Source organism: Rhinopithecus bieti, unplaced genomic scaffold, assembly GCF_001698545.2.
Source record: "Rhinopithecus bieti isolate Rb0 unplaced genomic scaffold, ASM169854v2 scaffold_7967, whole genome shotgun sequence".
NCBI classification, from domain to species: Eukaryota; Metazoa; Chordata; class Mammalia; order Primates; family Cercopithecidae; genus Rhinopithecus; species Rhinopithecus bieti.
The window spans coordinates 1,652,840-1,676,950 of NW_016806112.1; the positions used below are offsets into that span (position 1 = coordinate 1,652,840).

Sequence of the window (24,111 nt, forward strand, 5' to 3'; positions counted from 1 at the left end):
CTAGTTTAATTCTGATCTCTCTCTAGAAGGCAGAAACCACATCCCACACTCCTATGCGATTTATTTTGGTATTGTAAAGTAAATGAATAAGAAGGGGTGGAGACATAAAGAAAATCTAGTTTCTGGCTGGGTGCGGTGGCTCATGCCTGTAATACCAGCACTTTGGGAGGCAAAGGTGGGTGGATCACGAGGTCAGGAGATCGAGACCATACTGGCCAACATGGTGAAACCTCGTTTCTACTAAAAACTATAGTTCCAGCTACTTGGGAGGCTGAGGCAGGGGAATCACTTGAACTGGGAGGTGGAGGGTGCAGTGGGCCAAGATCGCACCACTGCGCTCCAGCCTGGGCAACAGGATGAGACTCTGTCTCAAAAAATAAAATAAAAACAAAGAAAAAAATAAAATCTTTAGGCATTCCCAGACACGAAGATCTCAGAGACAGACAGCGGACAGCCTCCGTATTCATCTGCCCAAGGCTGTTTGTCACAGTTTCCTTAAAAGATGCCTGGAAATGCTCCCAACAACAAGGGACTCAAGTATGGGGCTGAGTTTGTTATAAAAGCAGCTAAATGTGTTTAGGAAACACACAAAGTGAAACCAGACAGTGATGGCCCATGTACAAGACTTGTGCTTGAAGCTTTGGTGTGCCTCCTTGGCCAATTTTCCAGGCACCAAAAACCATTCCTGATTAATTATTGATATACAATGCAAACCAAACTATGAAAACACAGACTTTTTTTCAGAAGAGGGAAATAAAGGCACAGAAACCTGCCAAAATAGATTTTTTTTTTCCATAAGAATAGTATGGTTGATTAAAATAGTTTATCACTAGTAAAACTTGTATCACTAGAGCAGACAATACAAATTAGTTTTGTAAAAAATGACATTCACTGAATTCTTGGTCTGTGCATTCAATGTGAATAATCATCAAAAATATATTACAATTAAAGGTTTGTAAGGAGCTCTGTCTGGGATTTCTGCAGTATATTATTTCGGAGGAGAAGAACCACCATAAAGTATGAGCTATCCACTGTTCCTTTCTACGTCGTGTATGGTAATCAGTCTATCTCCTAATGCAGGCTCACAAGCTTCCACGGTGAGATGTCTAAGTGACTTAGTAACTTTCACACTCATTAAAGACAGCCCTGTCCATCAAACGCCATACTTAGAAAGTCCAATAAACTGTATTACATTTTAATAAATATTTCTGTGTACTTTTTGTTTTTTACTTTTAAGCTCAGCTTAAATCTTGTCAAGGAAACCATTTCACAAGACAGTATGTCACAGCCTACTATCAGCAATAGTCCTTGTTTATTAGAATCTGCAGATGTCCATATTACATCAAATATAAATATATATTATATTTACATTTCCTTCTTAGCTTTTCAATTTAGGTGAGTGTATTTATAGATAATGCCACTAATGTACCACTATTATAATCCTCAGTGCAACTCATATCTTCTTTCCATTAGATGCACATTAATATAAGACAGCATCTTAAAAGAGGGGTACTGTTCTTTTTTAAAATAAAAGGAAAGAAAGGGCATCCAAGAATGGAGGTCTAGAAATTTTCTAAGAGATTTTTGTTCTGTTTTTTAATATTTAGAAATACCTGAAAAATGTGGTCCCTTTTTGTAGTACTAGTCTCTACTTGGGGACAAGAAAATAGAATATGCAACTCAGAAAGGAAAGAGCTCAAAGACGAGAGAACCTGCTTGTTAGCTCATTAACCTGTTTAGTAAAGATCTGCTTTAAAATGCCTGAAGCTGTACAATATTATACAAAAACAATCTTCAGCCTTCAAAGCAGCTGATGCGCCTTCTTAGAGATCTGTTTGTTCGATTAACAGTCTGCTGCCTTGGTGGGCCTTGGTCTTGGTCACTTTCGGTCATCGATGGTTTTAATGAATTCTACTGCTGCTGTGAACTGCATCCACCAATAGGACTCCTCTCCAGACAGACAGCTAGCATAAAAGCTACTGATATACTGCACAGTAGACAGCAAACAGGGTGGATTTGCCTAGAGAAGTAAAAAATAAAAGCCAATTACTCAGATGTCAAAGCTCTGCCAAAATCATTTAAGTATTCTTCAAATGTTCTTCTATGAAAGACCTACCAGTCCTTTTGAAAACAACCCCAAAGTTATTTTTTGGAAGTAATCTTTAAACCCTAGTTTCCATGAGTAGCAATAATATGTTGAAAAGGCAACCCAGGTTCTAATCTCAGCTAATCTATCTAGAGGTTTCTATCCTTGCAAGTCCTTAACCTCACTGGTTTCTAAGAAGGCTGAACTAATCTCTGTGGTCTTACTCAACATCCCCGGATTTCAGAATGTTAGATAACAAAATAAATACTGTAAGCAAATTGAATTATATCTGGTAAGTCCAGGGAGAATAAGCTGAGAAAGAAAAAACTAAAAAAGATGGCATGCCCTCTGGTTGCCAGAGGTAACAGAGGACATCTTCTGAATTTTTTTTACCTTCTTCGTGTGGTGAGAAAGGGCACAGGCTGTTAAACGGTTAAGAGGAAGAGCTAGGGCCTTTTCCTTCAAACGAGCTTAAACTGGCTCTCCACAGAAACTAGATTTACTACGTGTGGAAGCCAGAAGAGCCATGGCCAACAGGAGGAGCTGTGACGGCCAACCCCACGGGTTTCTCCCTCCAAGCTGAGTTCAGGTTGTATAAATATCACAACACTAAGAAACAGCAGGACATACATCACACACACTTTAGAGAGCCCAGCTACGGCTGGGCTGAGCTGACTGGAACACACAAGTGATACGATCACTGAGTGGCTGTATGCACCCAAACTACATGGTCACCCTCAAATGTTCAAAATAAACCATTTAAATGATGAAACTATAATTTTAAAGTCAACAAGAATGACAGATGTCAGTACTTTCACACTACAATTACAAAATAAGAAGCTAAAAGAGGAGGGATGATGGGTAAATTTGGTAGCCGATATGACAAGTACTGCAAGGAATTCCATATGAAAGAAGATGGCAAAAGCGTAACAAAAAGAACCTGCCCTCATCCATTCATTCAGTAATTATATACTGAGCCTCAACCAAGAACTTCAGGCACTGCTTTTTTTTTGAGACGGAGTCTCACTCTGTCGCCCAGGCTGGAGTGCAGCAGTGTGATCTCGGCTCACTGCACTCAACCTCCTGAGTAGCTGGGATTACAGGAGCCTGTAATTTTTGTATTTTTAGCAGAGATGGGGTTTCACCACCTTGGCCAGGCTGGTCTTGAATTCTTGACCTCGTGATCCACTCACCTCGGCCTCCCAAAGTGCTGGGATTACAAGTGTGAGCCACCGCGCCCGGCCCAGGCGCTGCTTTAAAGCTGAAAATGTTCATCTAGGAATCTAGTCTTCCCATCCTTTCTTTTGAAAACCCTAAGGTAAGAACAAATCTTGGCCGGGCGCGGTGGCTCATGTCTGTAATCCCAACACTTCAGGAGGCTGAGGCAGGCGAATCACTTGAGGCCAGCTCAAGACCACGAGACCAGCTTGGCCAACATGGCGAAACCCTGTCTCTAGTAAAAATGCAAAAAAATTCGCTGGGCGTGGTGACACACGCCTGTAATCCCAGCTATCTGGGTGGCTGAGGCACAAGAATCGCTTGAACCCAGGAGATGGAGGTTGCAGTGGGCTGAGATCACACTACTGCACCCCAGCCTGGGCGACAGAGTGAGATTCTGTCTCAAAAGAAAAATCTTGACAGTAGGCACTTTCTTTCTGAGTAACCCAGAGCTTGTGACTTGGAAAAGAGCCAAGATCTCCACCGCTGTGTGAAGCCCTGTGCCACCTGCTCAGAATGCCACATAACTCCTTAACTGACAGTAGTAAGGGGCCCACCTTTATCAACACAAACACCAACACAGGAACAAAGTCATCCGCTCCAGGGACAGAGTCCTCATTGGCCAGGCTCAGCAGGTTCATAATCGTAGAGCACATTCTCAGGATGCACTGCACTTTGTCCCGGGGGGTTTTATAAGCACTTATTGTCCTGATTTCTGATTGTGCAGATGGCCATGGTGCTTCTCGAAGATAAACCTAAGTGAGACCATAGACAATATACAGATTCTGAATCCAATGGCAACCCCGGGCAGTGACCACCGCAACCTCCGTGTCAGGAGGCAGAGGATAATGTGGTTGCTTTTTCCTCTCTTTGGTAAAACCATATTGCAGGCCCCCTTCCCCTTCACCAAAGATTGAAGCATAACTTTAAAACTGTTAAATACGTTGCTTTGCATTTTAAAATAGAGCAAAACAGACATCCATTAATAGAAAAATGGCATTCCACAGCACAGAAGCTAAAATTCACAAAATTTCAAACCATTCTCTTTCTTAAATAGCTAGAATGGAACTTCTCTACATTTAGTAACTGATTCCAGAAGTGCAAACTACTAAAAGAGGACTTTCCGTTAAAACTAGCTTAAACTGGCTCTACACAGGAACTAGATTTATCACGTGTGATAAAAGAGGTTAATTTAAGGCCAGGCGCGGTGGCTTACACCTGTAATCCCAGCAGTTTGGAAGGCTGAGGCAGGTGGATCACGAGGTCAGGAGTTCAAGACCAGCCTGGCTAAGATGGTGGAAACACCTCTCTACTAAAAATACAAAAAAGTTAGCTGGGCGTGGTGGCACACGCCTGTAGTCCTAGCTACTCGGGAGGCTGAGGCAGAGAACTGCTTAAACCCGGGAGGTGGAGGTTGCAGTGAGCCAAGATCGCGCCACTGCACTCCAGCCTAGGCGACAGAGCGAGACTCCCTCTCCAAAAAAAAAAAAATAAAAGAGGTTAATTTAAAAATCTGTACCATTGTTGCAGTAATCCTGGAAATAACAGATTCAAAAAATCAAAGACAATTTAAAATTTTATGCTAATTAATGTCTCATCAGTGGAGGTTGTAACAAAAACAACCAGAAACCTCAAATACCTGAAATTTTCATGTTTTCTTATTTTCTAAGAGACGTAGGACAGGTAAAAATGCTAAAGGTAATCTGAGATCACATGCAGAGTCAATGACCTCTCCTGAGACAGCATATCTCCCTCTTTGGAGTGCTACCAGCCTCCCGCTTCTTCAAAACATTTCTGCAGAAACCTGACTATAAAAGCACTGATGGAGAGGTACTGCCCCCGACAGCAGGGCTGGCTTGAGAAATGGCATCAAGGAAGGGCTCCTCCCAACTGGCTTTCTACTATTTCATACCAGGGAATTTTAATCCCTGAAAGCATCTTCAGGAACTTTGAAGTTAGACTGAATTACATAGAGTGAAAATGATGTTTTATATTTTATCATATTTCAGTTCCTTGAAAATGTGGTAACATTACCACGCAGCATTTAGTTAACATTACCCATGCTATATAAACCTGTATTACCTCTGGTATCTGAAGAGCTCTGTGATTTGCAGTCACTACTTTAGATAATCTCTGGATATGTTCATGAAGAACCCTGAAAACCCCCAAAATACACAAGTAAATACTCATTTCAGAAAATACGGTACACAAATAGTCATCACTGATTTTTACAAAACATTTGAAACATGTTGACTTATTGCTAGATATGGATTACAGTTAGAGTTGAGCCTCTTAGATAAGTATTGTTTCCAATCTGCTCAGAAACGCTGAGTGAGCCAAGGGGATGCAGGGAAGGGAGGGAGTCTTTCCTCTCTGGACCAGACAGCACTGCAAGGGAGAAAGGAGAAGAGCCCTTAGTAGGAGCTGCTTGGACACATAATTTTGTAAAGCAGAGGAAAAGAAGGTGAGGGGGCATAAAAAAGTGAGAGGAAGTAGAAGGATCAAAAGCCAGAAACCAAAGATATTAATTACATGGAGAAGGGCCTCTACCATTCACCAAACCTTTCACTTTGTAGATGAAGAGAAGTAGGCTTAAAAAGGGAAAAGGCTTGCCTAAGCTACACAGGTGTCAATAGCAGGGGCTGAACCCAGCTTCCTGGCTGCTAGTGTTCTTTCCAGGTCCTCTGTTGGCTTTTCATACTCTATAAACCCCGCAGAAATGTCATGGAGGGTGGGGAAAAATAATCTCCTTCAAAGTTGCTGTCTGTAGTCAATATGGTTTGAACGTCCCCATTCCTCATCCTATGCCTAAAGGCAAAAACTGGTGCTCTAGAGAGAAAACAGGTCCCATCTGGCGTATTAAGCATAGAAGTCTGGGGTGGGCCAAACACTCTGAGACCATGAACAAATGAGGACGGCAGATTGGAAGGATCCTAACCCATTTCACAGGAAAGTGAATTTTCTCAAATATCTATGCAACATCTGAAAATCTCCATGAAAAATACTTCATACAAACATAACCCACACCCCGAGGATCCTATTACACACACCCCTGGGAGTCAGGCCCAGCAAGCCACTGTCACTGTTAAGAAGCATGGTAACAACTTTAACATGCTTGAGGTCAGAAACAGAGTTGTGAAGCAGTGCTCAAGAACACACAGAAGGCTGGGCATGGTGGCTCATGCCTGTAACCCCTGCACTTTAGGATGCCAAGGTGGGCAGATCACTTGAGGTCAGGAGTTTGAGACCAGCCTGGACAAGATGGTGAAAACCCATCTCTACCAAAAATACAAAAATAGCTGGGCATGGTGCCATATGCCTGCAATGCCAGCTACTCAGGAGGCTGAGGCAGGAGAACTGCTTGAACCCGGGAGGCAGAGGTTTCAGTGAGCTGAGATCGTGCCATTGCACTCCAGCCTGGATGACACAGGGAGACTGTCAAAAAAAAAGAGAATATACAGACGAGGAAAAATAAAACTGCAAAATATTCCCTAGTCTCACTACCCAAAAATAACCAGTATTACTATTCCAGGTTAATTTTTTCCAAGATTAATTTTTTTTTTTTTTTTTTAAAGACAGAGCCTCGCTCTGTTGTCCAGGATGGAGCGCATGGTGTGATCTCGGCTCACGACAACCTCTGCCTCCTGGGTTCAAGTGGTCCTCCTCCCTCAGCCTCCCGAGTAGCTGGCATGACAGGTGTGAGCCACCATGCCTGGCTAATTTTTGTATTTTTAGTAGAGACATGGTTTCAGCTTGTTGGCCAGGTTGGTCTCCAACTCCTGACTCTCAGGTGATCCACCTGCGTCAGCCTCCCAAAGCACTGGGATTACAGGTATGAGCCACTGTGCCCGGCCAGGATTAGTATTTTTAAACAGCTTGAGATATAACTTATAAGCCATATAATTCCAGGCATTTTTTGGTATTCAAATACTTAACTGTTCATTCTTTTTTTTTTTTAGACAGAGTCTAACTCTGTCGCCTAGGCTGGTGTGCAGTGGTGCGATCTCAGCTCACTGCAACCTCTGACTCTTGGGTCAAGCAATCCTCCTCGGCCTCCTGAGCAGCTGGGACTATAGATGCATGCCACCATGCCCAGCTAATTTTTGTATTTTAGTAGAGACAGGCTTTCACCATGTTGGCCAGGCTGGTTTCGAACTCTTGACCTCAGGTGATCCACCCGCCCTGGCCTCCCAAAGTGCTGGGATTACAGGTGTGAGCCACGATGCCCAACCAACTGTTCATTCTTAATAAACATATAACAAGCATATATTAGAGGCCGAGTACTGTGCCTGGTGCTATTAGAGTGGTTAATAAAAGCATTATTTCCTGGTCTCGCAGAGGGAACAAGCCAGTGTGGAGAGAACATTCATTAAACGATCACACAAACCAGTGATTAAGAACAGGGGAGAGGACCAGGCATGGTGGCTCATGTCCTGTAATCCCAGCTCTTATTCCTGCACTTTGGGAGGCTGAAGCAGGAGGATCGCTTGAGTCTAGCAGTTTGAGACCAACTTGGGCAACACAGCGACACCTTGTCTCTACAAAAAATACACAAGGTTGGGCGCAGTGGCTCATGCCTGTAATCTAAGCACTTTGAGAGGCCAAGATGGGCAGATCATCTGAGGTCAGAAGTTCAAGACCAGCCTGATCAACATGGTGAAACCCCATCTCTACTAAAAACACACAAAAAATTAGCGGGGCATGGTGGCGCGTGCCTGTAGTCCCAGCTACTCAGGAGGCTGAGGCAGAAGAATCGCTTGAACCCAGGAGGCAGAGGTTGCAGTGACCTGAGATCACGCCACTGCACTCCAGCCTAGGCGACAGAGTGCCACTCCGTCTAAATAAATAAATAAATACAAACAAAATCAGCCAGGTGTCATGGTGTGCACCTATAGTACCAGTGATTTGGGAGGCCAAGGTAGGAGGATCACTTGTCACAGGAGTCCAGGAGGTTGAGGCTTCAGTGAGCTGTGATCATGCCACTGCACTCCAGCCTGGGTGACAGGGCAAGACCCTGTCTCAAAAGAAAGAAAAGAACAGGGGAGAATTTTGCCCTGCAAGGGACATTTGGGAATGTCTGGAGACATTTGGTTGTCACAACTGGTGGGTTATTACTGGCACCTAGTGTGTAGAGGCCAGGGATGCTGCTAAAGACCCTATAATGACTAAGACAGCCTCCCACATCATCAACAATCTGGCCCTAAATGTCAGTAGTGCTGGGTTCAGAAACCATGACTCAAACAGATGTCAAATGGCAACTGTGGCAAGTGCTAAAGAAAGGCACCGAGGCCTGAGACAGCCCTAATAGGATGTAACCTAGTCAGGAGAGGCTTCATCGGGGAAATAATACTTAAGTCAAGACCTGCTAAGTAAGACTTAATCACAAGAAGGAAGGGAAGATTAGTTAAGGCAGAGTAAACAGCAGTGCTTTCCAAAGAGGCTACACCAATTTCTACCCCTTCCAACTTGACTGCCCACTTCCCTGAAAACTGGGTATTATGATTCTTTGTGATCATGTAACTCTGATAGGTGAAAAATGGTAACCAATGCATTTCCTTTTACAATCAGATACTAAGTTACACATATAGCTTGCCTAAAATATGGGCTACCTGGTAGATCCCTATGTAGTCCCACATAGGCAGTCAACATAGAAATACTCACTGGTCGCGAAGTATGTCCCCATCCTGATTAGGGTAGAAGGCGAGCTTGAAAATCCGGTTCATCACGCTTCGCTCAATGGCCAGCTGTGCATCTTGAAGCTGTTCTTCACTTGCGTTTTGCCATATGACATCCTGGGCCATTGCACCATAAAGAAACTGCAGAAAATCTTCTACCTGAGCAGTTTTATCATCAGCTGCGGTGAGTTTCTGAAAGTCTCCAAAGCAAAATAATACTTTTAAATAGTTTAATAAAACTATCTAAATAATTTTAAAAGGAAATCATAGAAATAATTTTTATCACTAGCTATGCAGACACCATGATCTTAAAGCCAAAAGTGTTTCAGTGTGGTTTATTTTAGGACAATATGTGGCCATATAATTAAATCAGGAGAAAAAGTAAGGAATATGTGAAAGTTTAAGTGCAAGGAATTTGTTGTAAAAATATGTTTCTAGGCCGGGCACAGCGACTCACACCTGTAATTCCAGCACTTTCAGAAGCCGAGGTGGGCGGATCATGAGGTCAGGAGATTGAGACCATTCTGGCCAACACAGTGAAACCCCAACTCTACTAAAAATACAAAAATTAGCCGGGCGTGGTGGCGCATGCCTGTAATCCCAGTTACTCGGGAAGCTGAGGCAGGAGAATCCCTTGAACCAGGGAGTCGGAGGTTGCAGTGAGCCGAGATCACGCCACTGGACTCCAACCTGGCGACAGAGCAAGACTCTGTCTCAAAAAAAAAAGAAAAAGTTTCTAAAAAAATGCATTTGTTTTTTTTTTTAAATGAGAGAATTCGTATAGACCCAAAATTTACCAATGTCCCCAATTTAAAAAGTAAACTACAGATATTCAATACAGGAGAAAAATGCAATTTATTGGTTTGACATCAAAGTTTAATTTATTAAGACTCCATAAAATAAATGATATTTAAGGCATGCAGATACTTGAACAAACTAGCAAAACAAAACAGTATTTCCAAATCTTCCCAACCGTATGACAGGTGAAGAGATGCTTAAACTAAAGGTATTGAGTTACCTTGAATGAATTCCCTGATCTTCTTTTCTTTGCTCTCAAGCAGTAATCTCACACAGACGGTGGTAAAGTATCGATTGGCCACTTCTTTGTCTCGCAAAACCCTTTGCAATAGCCTTTCCAGGTGAGCCTGTGTGGTCTGTAGTCCTTGTCGACAACGAGTGAGATAAGCAATATATGGGGCTCTTTTCTAAAAGGAAAATACTTTGCATGACATCAGATATATTCAGTGCATACTTTCTTTGAAGAATAAGGGTCCTAACTTTTCTTTATAAAATTACTGCACAGACTGGTTTTACAAAGTAGCATGTCTGTGCTTTCTTCAGTAGCACATATACAAAGTAGCCTGTCAGGCTGCAGACATGGTAGAGACTGATCATGGTGCCAGCTGAAGAACAGCCCCATTTTGCATTTTGTCTGGGAGGATCTATGGGGCTGAAGACTTAGTTACCTAACTCACTAAATGTCACTAAGCCCCTCTGCATACTTGGTGTATTTTATACTGGAGTTATAGGACCTCATACTTTATAGGAAATTGACAGCTACATATGACTAAAAATAACAACAAATGTAGGTTATATGTCACTAGGTTACAAACATCCCCCACCAATTACTTGCTTATAGTCTAAATGTAACAATCACCAGAGTGCCCATTCCCTAAGCCTTGAAGCCTCCTCACTACCTAAGCATCTCAGTTACATTTTTCTCCATAATCATGAGCAAGGGACTGGCAGCAGAAAAAGCACAGCAATTCCTAAGGCTACTTACTTCTGCTTCTCTGGTCCAGAAAAGTAGTCTTTCCTATCACCACTAAAAAAAGAAATATGATATTCTAGTTGTCCTGGCCTCACAATATAGGCACACCTCTCTACCTGCTTTTGCACAAAGCTGAAGTAAACTGCACTCTTCTATTTGGAACTGCTCATTTATAACTACATTTCCACACTAAATATCCAAATATGTTGCTTAGAAATTGATATGGTTTGGCTGTGTCCCCACCCAAATCTCATCTTGAATTCCCACGTGTTGTGGGAGGGACCCAGTGGGAGGTAACTGAAACATGGAGGCAGGTCTTTCCTGTGCTGTTCTCGTGATAGTAAGTCTCAAGAGATCTGACTGTTTTAAAAATGGGAATTTCCCTGCACAAGCTTTCGTCTCTTCTCTGCTGTCATCTGAAATGTACCTTTCACCTTCCGCCATTAAATTGTGAGGCCTCCCCAGCCACATGGAACTGTTAAGTCCAATTAAATCTCTTTTTTTGTTAAATTGTCCAGTCTCAGGTATGTTTTATCAGCAGCATGAGAACAAACAAATACAGTAAATTGGGACCGAGAGTGGGGTACTGCTAAAAAGACAACCGAAAATGTGAAAGCAGCTTTGGAACTGGTTAACAGGCAGAGGTTGGAACAGTTTGGAGGGCTCAGAAGACAGGAAAATGTGGGAAAGTTTGGAATTTCCTAGAGATTTGTTGAATGGCTTTGACGAAAATGCTCACACTGGTATGAACAATAAGGTCCAGACTGAGGTGGAGATGAGGAACTTGTTGGGAACTGGAGCAAAGGTGACTTGTTATGTCTTAGCAAAGAGACTGGTGGCATTTTGCCCTTGCCCTAGAGATTTGTGGAACTTTGAACTTGAGAGGGATGATTTAGTGTATCTGGCAGAAGAAATTTCTAAGCAGCAAAGCATTCAAGAGGTGACTTGGGTGCTGTTAAAGGCATTTGGCTTTGTTTTTTTTTTTTTTTTTCTTGAGACAGAGCTTCACTCTTGCTGCCCAGCCTGTAGTGCAGTGGCATGATCTCAGCTCACTGTAATCTCTGCTTCCAGGTTCAAGCGATTCTCCTGTCTCAGCCTCCCAAGTAGCTAGGATTATAGGCACCCACCATCACTCCCAGCTAATTTTTTGTATTTTTAGTAGAGACAGGGTTTCACCATGTTGGCCAGGCTGGTCTCGAACTCCCAACCTTGGGTGATCCACCTGCCTCGGCCTCCCAAAGTGCTGGGATTACAAGCATGAGCCACTGTGCCTTGCCAGCATACATTTTTATAAGGGAAGCAGAGCATAAGAGTTCAGAAACTTTGCAGCCTGACAATGCGATAGAAAACAAAATCCCATTTTCTGAGAAGAAATTCAAGCTGGCTATAGAAATTTGCATAGTAATAAGGAGCTGAATATTAATCCCCAAGGCAATGGGTAAAATGTCTCCATGGCATGTCAGAGGTCTTCATGGCAGCCCCTCTCATCATAGGCCCAGAGGCCTAGGAGGAAAAATGGTTTCATGGGCCAGGCCCGGGGTCCCCATGCTGTGAGCAGCCTAGGGACTTGGTGCCCTGCCTTCCAGCTGCTCCAGCCATGGCTGTAAGGGGCTGACATAGAGCTTGGGCTGTGGCTTCAGAGAGTGCAAGCCCTAAGCCTTGGCAGCTTCCATGTGGTGTTGAGCCTGTGGGTGCACAGAAGCCAAGAACTGGGATTTGGGAACCTCCGCCTAGATTTCAAAAGATGTACGGAAACACCTGGATGCCCAGGCAGAAGTTTGCTGCAGGGGCAGGGTCCTCATGGAGAACCTCTGTGAGGGCAGTACGGAAAGGAAATGTGGGGTCGGAACCCCCCACAGAGTCCCTACTGAGGCACTGCCTATTAGAATTGTGAGAAGAGAGCCACTGTCTTCCAGACCTCAGAATGGCAGATCCACTGACAGCTTGCACCGTGCACCTAGAAAAGCCAGTGACTCAATACCAGCCCATGAAAGCAGCTGGGAAAATGGCTATACCCTGCAAAGCCACAGGAGCAGAGCTGCCTAAGACCATGGGAACCCTGGCTGGGTGTGGTGGCTCACGCCTGTAATCCCAGCACTTTGGGAGGCTAAGGCAGGTGGATCACTTGAGGTCAGGAGTTCAAGACCAGCCTGGCTAACATGGGGAAACCCCGTCTTTACTAAAAAAAAATACAAAATTAGCCAGGCATGGTGGTGCATGCCTGTAATCCCAGCTACTTGGGAGGCTGAGCCTGGCTAACATGGGGAAACCCCGTCTTTACTAAAAAAAAAATACAAAATTAGCCAGGCATGGTGGTGCATGCCTGTAATCCCAGCTACTTGGGAGGCTGAGGCAGAGGAATTGCTTGAACCCAGGAGGCAGAGGTTGCAGTGAGCCGAGATCGCACCATTGCACTCCAGCCTGGGCAACAAGAGCGAAATTCTGTTTCGGGGGGAAAAAAAAAAAGACCATGGGAACCCACCTCTTGCATCAGCGTGACCTGGATGTGAGACATGGAGTCAAAGGAGTTCATTTTGAAGCTAAAGATTTGACTGCCCTGCTGGATTTCGGACTTGGATGGGACCTATACCTTTGTTTCTGCCAATTTTTCTCATTTGGAACGGCTGTATTTACCCAACGCCTATACCTCCATTGTATCTAGGAAGTAACTAACTTGATTTTGATTTTGCAGGTTCAAAGGAGGAAAGGACTTGCCTTGTCTCAGATGAGACTTCTGATTGTGGACTTTTGAGTTAATGCTGAAATGAGTTAAGACTTTGGGAAAACTGCTGGGAAGGCATAATTGGTTCTGAAATGTGAGGACATGAGATCTGGGAGAAGCAAGGGGCAGCTTATGGTTGGGCTGTGTTCCCACCCATATCTCATCTTGAATTCCAAGTGTTGTGGGAGGGACCCAGTGGGAGGTAACTGAATCAATGGGGACAGGTCTTTCCTGCGCTCTTCTTGTGATAGTGAATAATTCTCACAAGATCTGATGGTTTTAAAAAAGGGGGGGTTCCCCTGCACAAGCTCTCTTCTCTTGTCTGCTGCAATGTGAGATGTGCCTTTCACCTTCTGCCATGATTGTGAGGCCTCCCAGCCACATGGAACTGTAAGTCCAATAAACCTCTTTCTTTTGTAAATTGCCCAGTCTCTGGCATGTCTTTATCAGCTGCATGAGAACAGACTAACACAGAAGTCTACATCCAGGAAAACAGAGCCAAGCACTCTGTAGGAAGCCTAGATTCATTTCTGAAATAAGGATCAAAAAGAAAACACTTGCAGCTAACAACTAGGTTTAAAAGCTGAATAGGTGGGGTGTATTACCTGTAGTCCTCAGCAATAGAAGCCAGCAGTTTCCTACAAGTTCTATTATCAAAACGGCACACACAGCGCATTGTTTCTTGAAGTTGAGCCATTAAGTTCTTATCTTGTAAATTAATTGCTTCAGCTATTTGAACTTTTAAGAAGCATACAATTTCATTGTCTAAATAAAAGAAACAAGGATTCTGTTTTTATTGAGAATTTCCATGGGCTTAATTAAGCTAACTCTCAGCATTTGGGATGTCAATTCTGCTTTGTCATGTATCATTAGAACTAAACTGTATTGCCACTCCCAATTAGAAAATACTTTAATAAACTATCAGTAATCAAAGTGCCCTTAAGTGACACTAATATAAACATATTAAGTTGAACCATATGGACTGGCAATTGCATATGGTGCAACCCATAAACATAGGAAAACTTAAATGATCCTGCAGCAATTTACCTTCTGGGTCTGTGTGGTCTGGTAAACCATTCCTCGTTGAGTGGGTCAGCACTGGGAAGGCAACAGAGTCCGCAGAGCAAAGAGCAAGCCTCAGTTTCTTTTTCGCATCTCTGAAAAATGAGTAGAAAACACATTAATTTCTTTAGCCAGATATGGTCACATTTTACAAATATTTACTATACAAATTAATGTTACCTTAGGACTCAAATGTTTCAAACATTTTTAAAAAGATGATTCTTAACTGACACTCCACTTAAAAGAACAGGCTTTCTAATTACCCAAGGAGCCAGGTGATAAAAGTGCTCGGGGCAAGGACCATTCTTTAAGGCACCAGAATCAAACAACAAATCCTTTCTGACCTTTTTTCATACACCGAGTTCTATGACTGGTGCTAGAAGAATTGGAAAAGCATATTATGGCAGAGTGGGAGGGACCACGGAAGTCAGAAGCCCCCAGCACAGATTTGGAACATCTCTTGGCACATCTCTTCAGAAACGCTGATGATGCCACAAGATAAGCTCACTACCTGACAAGAAACGCTTTCTTCTTTTTTTTTTTTTCCTTTTTCTTTTTTATAGAGACAGGATTTTGCTATGTTGCCCAAGCTGGTCTCCAACTCCTGGGTTCCAGTGATCCACCTGTCTCAGCCTCCCAAAGTGCTGGGATTACAGGCATAAGCCACCACACCCAGTGAGTTTTTTAAATCCTTGAATTAACACCTTTGATACATAACATCTACAACTGAAACAAAGTCTTCTTAGTAAATAGCATTTCATTTTTCTCTCCCTGCTTTATACATTTATTGACTCAACACATCACTTGACTTGATGTGACTGCAATGGTGCTGAAAAGTCCAAACCCTAAAGTTCCAAATCCTATAAAAGAAATACCTGTAAGAGAAAGCTGAATCTTGTGGGTGGGCTGCTTGGCTCGCAGAGTCTGGGAGATCATCAGCTGAGATGTTCTGCAGTGCCTCGTCACGGGGAGAATCATGTGCACTTTCACCATCACCCAAAACCTCTAAACAAAACCCAACCCCAAGAAATGGATAACCAGGTTCATTTGGAATATTATGGCACTAGTAGGTATTCAGAGCAACTCAAGAATAAATTACCATTGACTAACAATAAGAGTTCTCTGGAAAAAAAGAAAGAAAAACTTCAAATACTTAACTGAATTATCAGTAGCAACAATTATGTATCAAGAGACTAGTTGCTGAGAAGAGAGTGGTTTTACTTCTTATCCCGATACTAATGCACAACAATGAAAGTCCACATTAACTTAATAAAGTTAACATCTTAGAATCACTGAAGCAGAGAACTAAAAGAGGCTTCAAAAATCATTTTATACCCTCATTTTACAGACATAGACTCCTGCCCAGTCAGAAAATGGCTTGCTCTAAATTCCTTGGTTGGCCAATGGCCAAGATTGACTATGGGTTCAGGTCTCCTGATTCTCTCTACTGGAGGTCTTCCTGCTACACCCAAAAGGAGTCAGGGGACCAACTCACAAATGCAACACGGTCAGATATGTGGTTTGCAAAGTTGGTTTTATGTCTTAATCAAGAATATATAATACACGGCTGGGTGCAGTGCCTCACACCTGTAATCCTAGCATTTTGGGAGGCCTTGGTGGGTGGATCACATGAGGTCAGGAGTTCAAGACCAGCCTGACAAACACGGTGAAACCCTGTCTCTATGAAAAATACAAAAATCAGCCAGGTGTGGTGGCACACACCTGTGGTTCCAGCTGCTCGGGAGGTTGAGGCAGGAGAGTTGCTTAAACCCGGGAGGTGGAGGTTGTAGTGAGCCGAGATTGCGCCACTGCACTCCAACCTGGGCAACAAAGTAAGACTCCGTCTCAAATAAAAAAAAACACACACAAAAGAAATATATAATACAATACATACATGTATACAATCAAAAAGAATAAAAAGTTTGGCCAGGCATAGGACAGGAAGATCGCTTGAGCTCATGATTTCAAGAGCAGCCTGGGCAACATAGCGAGACCTCACCTCTACAAAAAAAAAAATTTAAAAGACTAAAAGTTCCAAAATATAATAAATATATTGAGTTCATATATGAAAATATCCTTATTCTTTGGAAATAATTTCAAATGCTTCAGAAAAAAATACAGAGAGAGACCAGCCTGGGCAACACGGTGAAGTCCTATCTCTACAAAAATATACAAAAGTTAGCTGGGCACAGTGGAACGTGCCTGTGGTCCCAGCTACTCAGGAAGCTGAGATGGGAGGATCACCTTAGCCTGGGAAGGTTGAGGCTGCAGCAGCAAACCATGATTGTGCCACTGCACTTTAGCCTGGGTAACATAGTGAGACTGTCTCACCAAAAAAAAAAAAAAATACATGTATATATATACATATACACATACACACACACACACTATATATATATGGTGAATGTGGCAAAATGTTAAAAATTGTTAAGTCTAGATAGAGGGGAAATGAACCTTCATTGTATTATTCTTTCAATTTTTCTGTTATTTGGAAACTATTCAAAATAAAAAAATACAGGAAGTTCTCCTTTCCACCCCTCTCCCTCTGAGGCTTCCTAGAAGTCTTCCTCAGAGCCAACTCGCGTTACCAGTTTGCTGGGAGATTCTTCCGGGAGATACTCTATGTGCATATAGGCATAAATACGTATTTATGCAGTATACTATTTATGTTTATGTTTTGTTTTGTTTTGTTTTTTGAGACAGGGTTTCGCTCTGTTGCCCAGACTGGAGTGCAGTGATCTCAGCTCACTGCAACCTCCGCCTCCTGGGATCAAGCGATTCTCATGCCTCAGCCATCTGAGGATTACAGGCATCTGCCACCACATGCAGCTAATTGTTTGTATTTTTGGCGGAGACGGGTTTTGCCACGTTGGCCAGGCTGGTCTCAAACTCCTGACCTCAAGTGACTTGCCCACCTCGGCCCCCAAAGTGCTGGGATTACAGGTGTGAGCCACCGTGCTCAGCCCCTATTTATGCGTTTATACACTTTCTCTCTTCATTTATCTTGGGGACTATATCTCATTTTTCTGAAAGCTATTCAGTATTCTATTATGAGGAAAACAGAATCCTTTAAAATAAGTACCAGGTGACAATGGATAACTTGTCCCAACAGTCTGCTCCCATAGCTACATTGAGAGTGCGTAACTGGATAAAATTACAAAGCTGTAGACATTGAAAAAGAACCTCCTCCCATTAAAATATGCCCCAACTCCCTGTGGGCCAGTCACCCCAGAGGCAAAGGAGGACAACTCCAAGGCATCTGAACATTCAGGGGTACCCAGGGCTAGTGGGAAAATCCAGAGAAGGACATCAATTTAAACATTTGTTTAGGTGGTCTGTAATTTTGAGGTAGTAAACTGATTCCCTTAGCTATTCTTTCTTTTAAAGGCCACTTAAATTCAGATTACCTTTATCACTATGATATAAAAGTTTATTACTCAAATCTCTGTCATGATTATCACCTGTACTTTCATAGTTTGCCATTGCTCCATCACTGGGGCTGGTCCGTTTAATGGCATTCCTGTATTTGTCCAGAATATCCTCAGCGACCTGAGCTTGTGCACTGAGTCTAGGGCTGGGATCATCTGCAAGGGAAAGGAGAATAAGAGAATTAGCCCCTTCGGTTTGTACCAACTCTGATGTTAGTATGACACCAGTAGCATAATCCCAAAGGCGGATTAGGAGGTAAGACTTTAAAAGAGCACATATCTCAATGTTAAGAGGCACCATGCAGCTGCCTACTCATCCCATTTCTAGGTCTGAGAGCCTTGCCAAAGCAGGAAATTGGGAAGAGTAGCTCCACCTTCTCATCATCACCAGAATGACAGTGTCAAAGTTCAGGGCAGACTGAATGGATGACAGATTTCTAAAGTGTTTGCACTCAAATCACTGTTATCAGCAATTCATGCTAACAGAACTTCCCACAGTGCAATTTTACATGCAGACTTCATTTATTCGGACATCTCTATGCTGAAGGAGGAAAAAAAAAACCATTCAAACTTAGACTTAAATCCCTTTAAATAATAACAAATGTCTTTTTCCATTCTTCCTTTATGAATCTCTCTCCACGCATTTGAAAACTAACAATATTCATATTCTATTCTCACTAGATCTCACCATGACAGTGCAGCTGCTGGAACAGAGCACTTTTGTGCATGCACTGATGTCAGAGGCACTCCTACAGAATCTAGACATTCTTGGGGAGTGCTAGAATTGTACCTGGGATGCACAGAGAAAAAGCTTATCACAGTCACAAATGCAGCACTGTTTACTGACAGGACCATTACTCTTTCAAAATCAGCACATCAAAAATATTATCCTGGAATCTAAAATAGTAGTCAACTGGGTTGTTAAAGCAAGGGATTGCTATAGATCTACAGGACAAAGTTCCACAGTGAAACACAAACTCCTGGAGAGACCTAGCCCAGGCAGGTGACCATAAACGTTCACATTCTGGTAGAATCCCATTTTCTAAAAATTACAAAAATACATCAAAATCACTAGATTTTATATACACACACACACACACACACACAATGTGTATATATACATATACGTACTCTGTATGTGTGTGTTTGTGTTTGTGTTCACAGCAGCTAATAGCAGCTAATATTTATTGAGCACTTACCATGCCAGGAACTGTGCTAAGCACTTTATAGAGATTATCTCAATTACTGATCAAACAGCCTTACAGAGAAATATTGTTAACATCCTCATTTTACAGAAGACGAAATCAAGACATAGACAAGTTAAGTATCATGCTCATAGGCTCTTCTTTTGTTTTCATGAAACAAATATATGGTTTTCATGTCTCCGTAAAATTGTAGTAAACTGCAGTTGACCTTTGAACAACATGGGTTTGAACTGCACTGGTTCATTTATACAGTTTTTTGCAATCAAATGCAGATTGAAGATACTGTATTAGGCTGGGCACGGTGGCTCACGCCTGTAATCCTAGCACTTTGGAGACCAGTGCAGGCGGATCACCTGAGGTCAGGAGTTCGAGACCAGCCTGGCCAACACGGCGAAACCCCAGCTCTACTAAAAATACAAAAATTAGCTGGGCTTGGTGGCACATGCCTATAATCCCAGTTACTTGGGAGGCTGAGGCAGAAGAACTGCTTGAACCCAGGAGGCAGAGATTACAGTGAGCCGAGATCACGCCATGCCACTGTACTCCATCCTGGGCAACAGGGCAAGATACTGTCTCAAAAAAAAAAAGAGAGAGAGAAAAGAAAAAGAAACTACTACATTTCACAGAGAGCTGTGAAACAAGCATATAGAGAAGGCCAACTTTTCACATACACAGGTTCCACAGGGCCAACTGCAGGACTCAAGTATGCACAGATTAGGGTATGAGGTGGGGAGCAAGGGTCCTGGAACCAATTCCCTGAGTATGCTGAAGGACAATTGTATATAGAGAGGATTTCCAAAGTAATTTAGTATTTCTGCTATAACAGTATTTGAATTCATAAGACATTCTTAATAAAATCTGATCTGTCTCCAAATGTAAACTGATAAAGCATTTATCATTACAGAATCTTGTTTTGAAGGGGAAGTACTTTTTGGCTATTGCTTTTTTTTTTTTTTTTTTTTTTTTTAAATAGAAACAAGGTCTTGCTCTGTCACCCAGGCTAGAGTGCAGTGGCACATAGTTCAATGTAACCTCGAACTCCTGGCCTTCAGCAATCCTCTCACTTTGGCCTTCCAAAAAGAGCTGGGATAATAGGCAGGCACCACCTTACTCAGTTGGTTATTACTTTTGAGTACTGTTGAGAGGTCTGCAAAAGGGACAATACAATATACTATGGCTAAACACAGTGAGAGCCACAATGTTGCTTATAATCTTTATTTCTATTAACACTGTTCTTAAAAATTTTACCCCCAGAGAATAATTAAAACAAACAAGAAATGCAATACATATAAATGCATTGTGAGTACTAATTTCATAATAAAAAATTGAGAACAATTTAAATAGCCAATGTAAGAAAACGTTTATACTGCAGTAAAACCATGAGCAATTATTTTATAGCTAATAAAAATGATTTAAAACCCAACTATGTCTAGTAGAAATTGGGAGAGGTTTTATAAAATAACTTGGTAAAAAAAGAATACAAAGTCATATGCATAATCTAATTCAGTCAAGAAAAAGCCACGTATAAATATGGAAAAAGATTAGGAGATAACAGGAAAAGAATAGTAGTTAGGGTCACAGAATTATGAACAGACTACTAGGAAATTTCCTCCTATAACACCTTTATATTGGTTTAATGGTAACTTTCAATGAGTCATTAATAAGGACTGGGTAGAAACTTCTGGACCAGTAAGGAAGCTAACCTGCTTGAATCACAGCCAAAGAAAATGAATTACTTTATGAAAAAGACTTATTCTACTCTACTTGGCTTCTATATCCAATCTATTGATCTATTTCCAATATCAAGAACCAAGGAAAATATATTGCCTAAAGAGGGTAAATAAAATATAACTCCTTCAAACAAACAATAAAAATAATTTATAACTTCTTCAAAACTATTGAGTCAACATTTTAATAACATGAGATGTCATTAAGAGTAATTCACTTTGTAAACGCTAGTGTTCTTCTAACATTAGGAACATGTGGTAAGGATACAGAAATATTTTGCCAAAAGGACAATGTCTTTCCAACTCTTCCCAATCAGACTGGAAGGTCCTGGAGAGTCATGTGTGATCTGACTTAATACCCACAACACTTAGCACAGTGCCTGGCATGAGTCACATGGTCAACAAGTATTTCCTGACTAAACAAGACAGGCTTGGCTGCTCTCAGCAGGGATCTGTGGCCTGTAAGCACATCTCCTGCTGTTCAAAACCCTTTCTTCTGGGGAAATCACCATTTCAAATAAAGCAAGGACTTACATGCTAGGATATGGAAATACATATAAATACATGGAACTAAACATTAGAATAATAGGCATTAAAATGGGATTCTACCTGTAATGCTGAACTCTTTGACGAGGATGTTATCCTATTATCTATCCCATTTTAAATGAAATTGTTTAATGAAAAAAATTTTTCATTTTAACTTAGTAGAAAAACAATTCAAAATGAAAAAAAAAAAAGAGGTGAGAAATGAACTTCCCTCTAGACCAGGGGTGTTCAATCTTTTGGCTTCCCTGGGCCACACTGGAAGAAGAATTGTCTTGGGCCACACATAAAATACACTAACACTAATGATAGCTGATGAGCTAAAACAAACAAACAAACAAAAAAAGGGTTCCTGCACAAATCTCATACTGTTTTAAGAAAGTTTACGAATTTGTGTTGGGCCGCAATCAAAGCTGTCCGGCTGTCCTGGGCTGCCTGTGGTCTGCGGTCCGTGGGTTGAATAAACTTGCTCAAGATGCTCTATAGCCACTGGAAACAATACACAGCTATCAAACCCAAAGCTGGTCATTAACACTACTCTCAAACTCTCCTTTTAAGGTGCTCATTCATAATGTGCCAAAAAGCAGCTGCAGAAATACAAACGCTTCATCAGGTAAAAACCCAACCCCAGCTGTATTTTCCTTGGGTCAGATGGCAATGTTAAAATGGTTCAAGCTGTAAAAAATTAGTAAACTTTTTAAAACTTTCATTATAATGGTTGGCATTTATGATATTGTTTGAACAAACACTTTATCACAAAAAAGGAAATGATTAGGTAAAACAGAATTTCACTGTGATCCTGAATAATCAAGAACAAACTGTAGATGAAAATAAATGTAGAATTCTACGATCAACATTAAAGAAAACTATTCAATCAATGATCCAAAGATACAGCATGCACAGCACTAAAACTGTCACCACACTTTCCTAAAAGGCACTGTGTGTCATCATCCTACTAGATGTCGAGTTGTAGGGTATGCCTAGAGGCTCAGGATCAGGGGCCTCATCATAAACGGAGTTATGATAATGAGGATGATGATGGTGGTGGCAGTCTGCAGGAAGAGCACACTGAGGTTTACTGTGGCTGCCAACTGGAAACCACAGAGCTATGAAGAACATACTCCCCACTGTACACACAGACACACTCTTCTAAAAAGGCAACGCTTAAGGCACCCAAGAAAAAGTGTTATGAAATATGTGCTCTGGGAATGAAGGAGCCAGGAAGTCCATGGGTCTACAAACCTGTGAGTGTTGAGAATCTGTCAGGCCCCAGATCATCTTTGTCTTTTTCTTGTTTTTCTTTCTTTCTAAATGGTATAGGAGCTGGAAATTAAATAAAGTCAGTAGTGTGACATATAACATACTGCACTACTCGGAAGTTAACTGGTGTGCCAACATTTCTAAGTGAAAGGAGGCTGAAAAGTTTAAAAGCTAAGAAATTCCAAGTGTTGACTGATAATTGTCCTTAAAATAGTAATGAAGGTTTTTAAAGGAGCTTTCAGAATCTGCTGTGGAGTCATCTGTCACAGGAAGAATAATTTAACAGGAATCCATTGGGACTAAAATAAAAACCACTGACTCTTAACCTCTGCTCAAAAATAACACATTCAAAACTCCTAGCTTCATTCTCTCCTCCTCATCAAGCGCTTGAGTATGGCGTGAAAGCAGCTCTCCCCAGAGTTCCTGAGTGCCACCATGCTGAGAAGAGGCCTTTGGAAGAAGTTTCTAGCTTTACTCCTGAATGATCTCTTCTTTCAGGAAGAGATGCTTTTGCCAACTCAAATGATGCCGGGCAGTTCACCAAAAAAGTAAACAATTTTATACAGCTACCTTCCAAAACAAACACTCACTGATATTTACAGTATAAACATTCTCAATGAACATAGACATAAAAAGCTTCAACTTATTCCAGGAATGTAAAGGATGAATTTTCAATGTTTAGTAATCAATACTGTCCCATTTTCCTGCAATAATTAATAGCAATATATATGTCAAAAGTCCTCTATATGTTTAACTTCAATAGTATATGATATTTAAACAATACTGACAGGCATGACTTCCATTTACGAACCACTACCACTTCCTGCAAAGAACAAGAGCATTTCTAAAGCTCTGCCTTAGCATTCATCGGAGTGGAACCACTTTCTACACCCTCAAAGTGGCTAGAAACTTAGGCCCAGCAGATCTTACAGAGGAATTGAGATACTGGCTCTCTGAAAGAGATTCTGGGACTTTGCTTCTCATTGCTAAGACAGTGTTCTAATATTGTATAAAATTACCTTTAGGCATGGCTGAAACAAAACGTTTTCTCCACCAAGGTCTGTTTCTGTCTGATTTCTCATCATCGCTATCTTTGCGTTCTTCAGTCTGTAGAAAAAGTTGGAGGCTTTATTTGGAGTTGAATAGCAGGATAAATTACGAAGAAAAGGATTTCTTTTTGTTTGTTTTTGTTTTGAGACAGGATCTCATTCTGTTGCCCAGGCTGGAGTGCAGTAGCACAGTTAACAGCTCACTGCAGCCTCGACTTCCCTGGCTCAAGCAATCCTCCACATATCAGACTCGCAAGTAGCTAGGACCACAGGTGTCCACAGCACCATGCCCAACTAATGTTTTGTTTTTATTTTGTAGAGACAGGTTTTACTATGTTGCTCAGGCTAAAAAGAATTTAAGTAAG

At 41.7% G+C, this 24,111-nt stretch overlaps 1 protein-coding gene across 7 annotated transcripts in view; it reads right to left on the minus strand.

Moving 5' to 3' along the window:
- Nucleotides 1-807: 807 nt before the first annotated feature.
- The window catches only part of GAPVD1 (GTPase activating protein and VPS9 domains 1), a 101,548-nt gene continuing 78,244 nt past the window's right edge, over nt 808-24,111 (minus strand). For 4 of the 7 annotated variants that reach the window (XR_001886143.1, XR_001886140.1, XR_001886141.1 and 1 more), the window contains exons 16-26: nt 23,717-23,804; nt 22,680-22,760; nt 17,996-18,118; nt 15,410-15,539; nt 14,520-14,629; nt 14,078-14,237; nt 9,998-10,184; nt 8,966-9,179; nt 5,387-5,459; nt 3,862-4,059; nt 808-2,020 (exon numbers count right to left, since the gene is read on the minus strand). Coding sequence is in view for 1 of the 7 variants with exons in the window: in XM_017874752.1 (XP_017730241.1) it covers nt 1,880-2,020; nt 3,862-4,059; nt 5,387-5,459; nt 8,966-9,179; nt 9,998-10,184; nt 13,979; nt 14,078-14,237; nt 14,520-14,629; nt 15,410-15,539; nt 17,996-18,118; nt 22,680-22,760; nt 23,717-23,804 (1,506 nt within the window). In the remaining 6 variants the exon portion in view is untranslated. Of the gene's footprint in view, nt 2,021-3,861; nt 4,060-5,386; nt 5,460-8,965; nt 9,180-9,997; nt 10,185-13,978; nt 13,980-14,077; nt 14,238-14,519; nt 14,630-15,409; nt 15,540-17,995; nt 18,119-22,679; nt 22,761-23,716; nt 23,805-24,111 lie in introns of all 7 variants that reach the window. The other 3 variants (XR_001886145.1, XR_001886144.1, XM_017874752.1) reach the window with 2 other exon arrangements.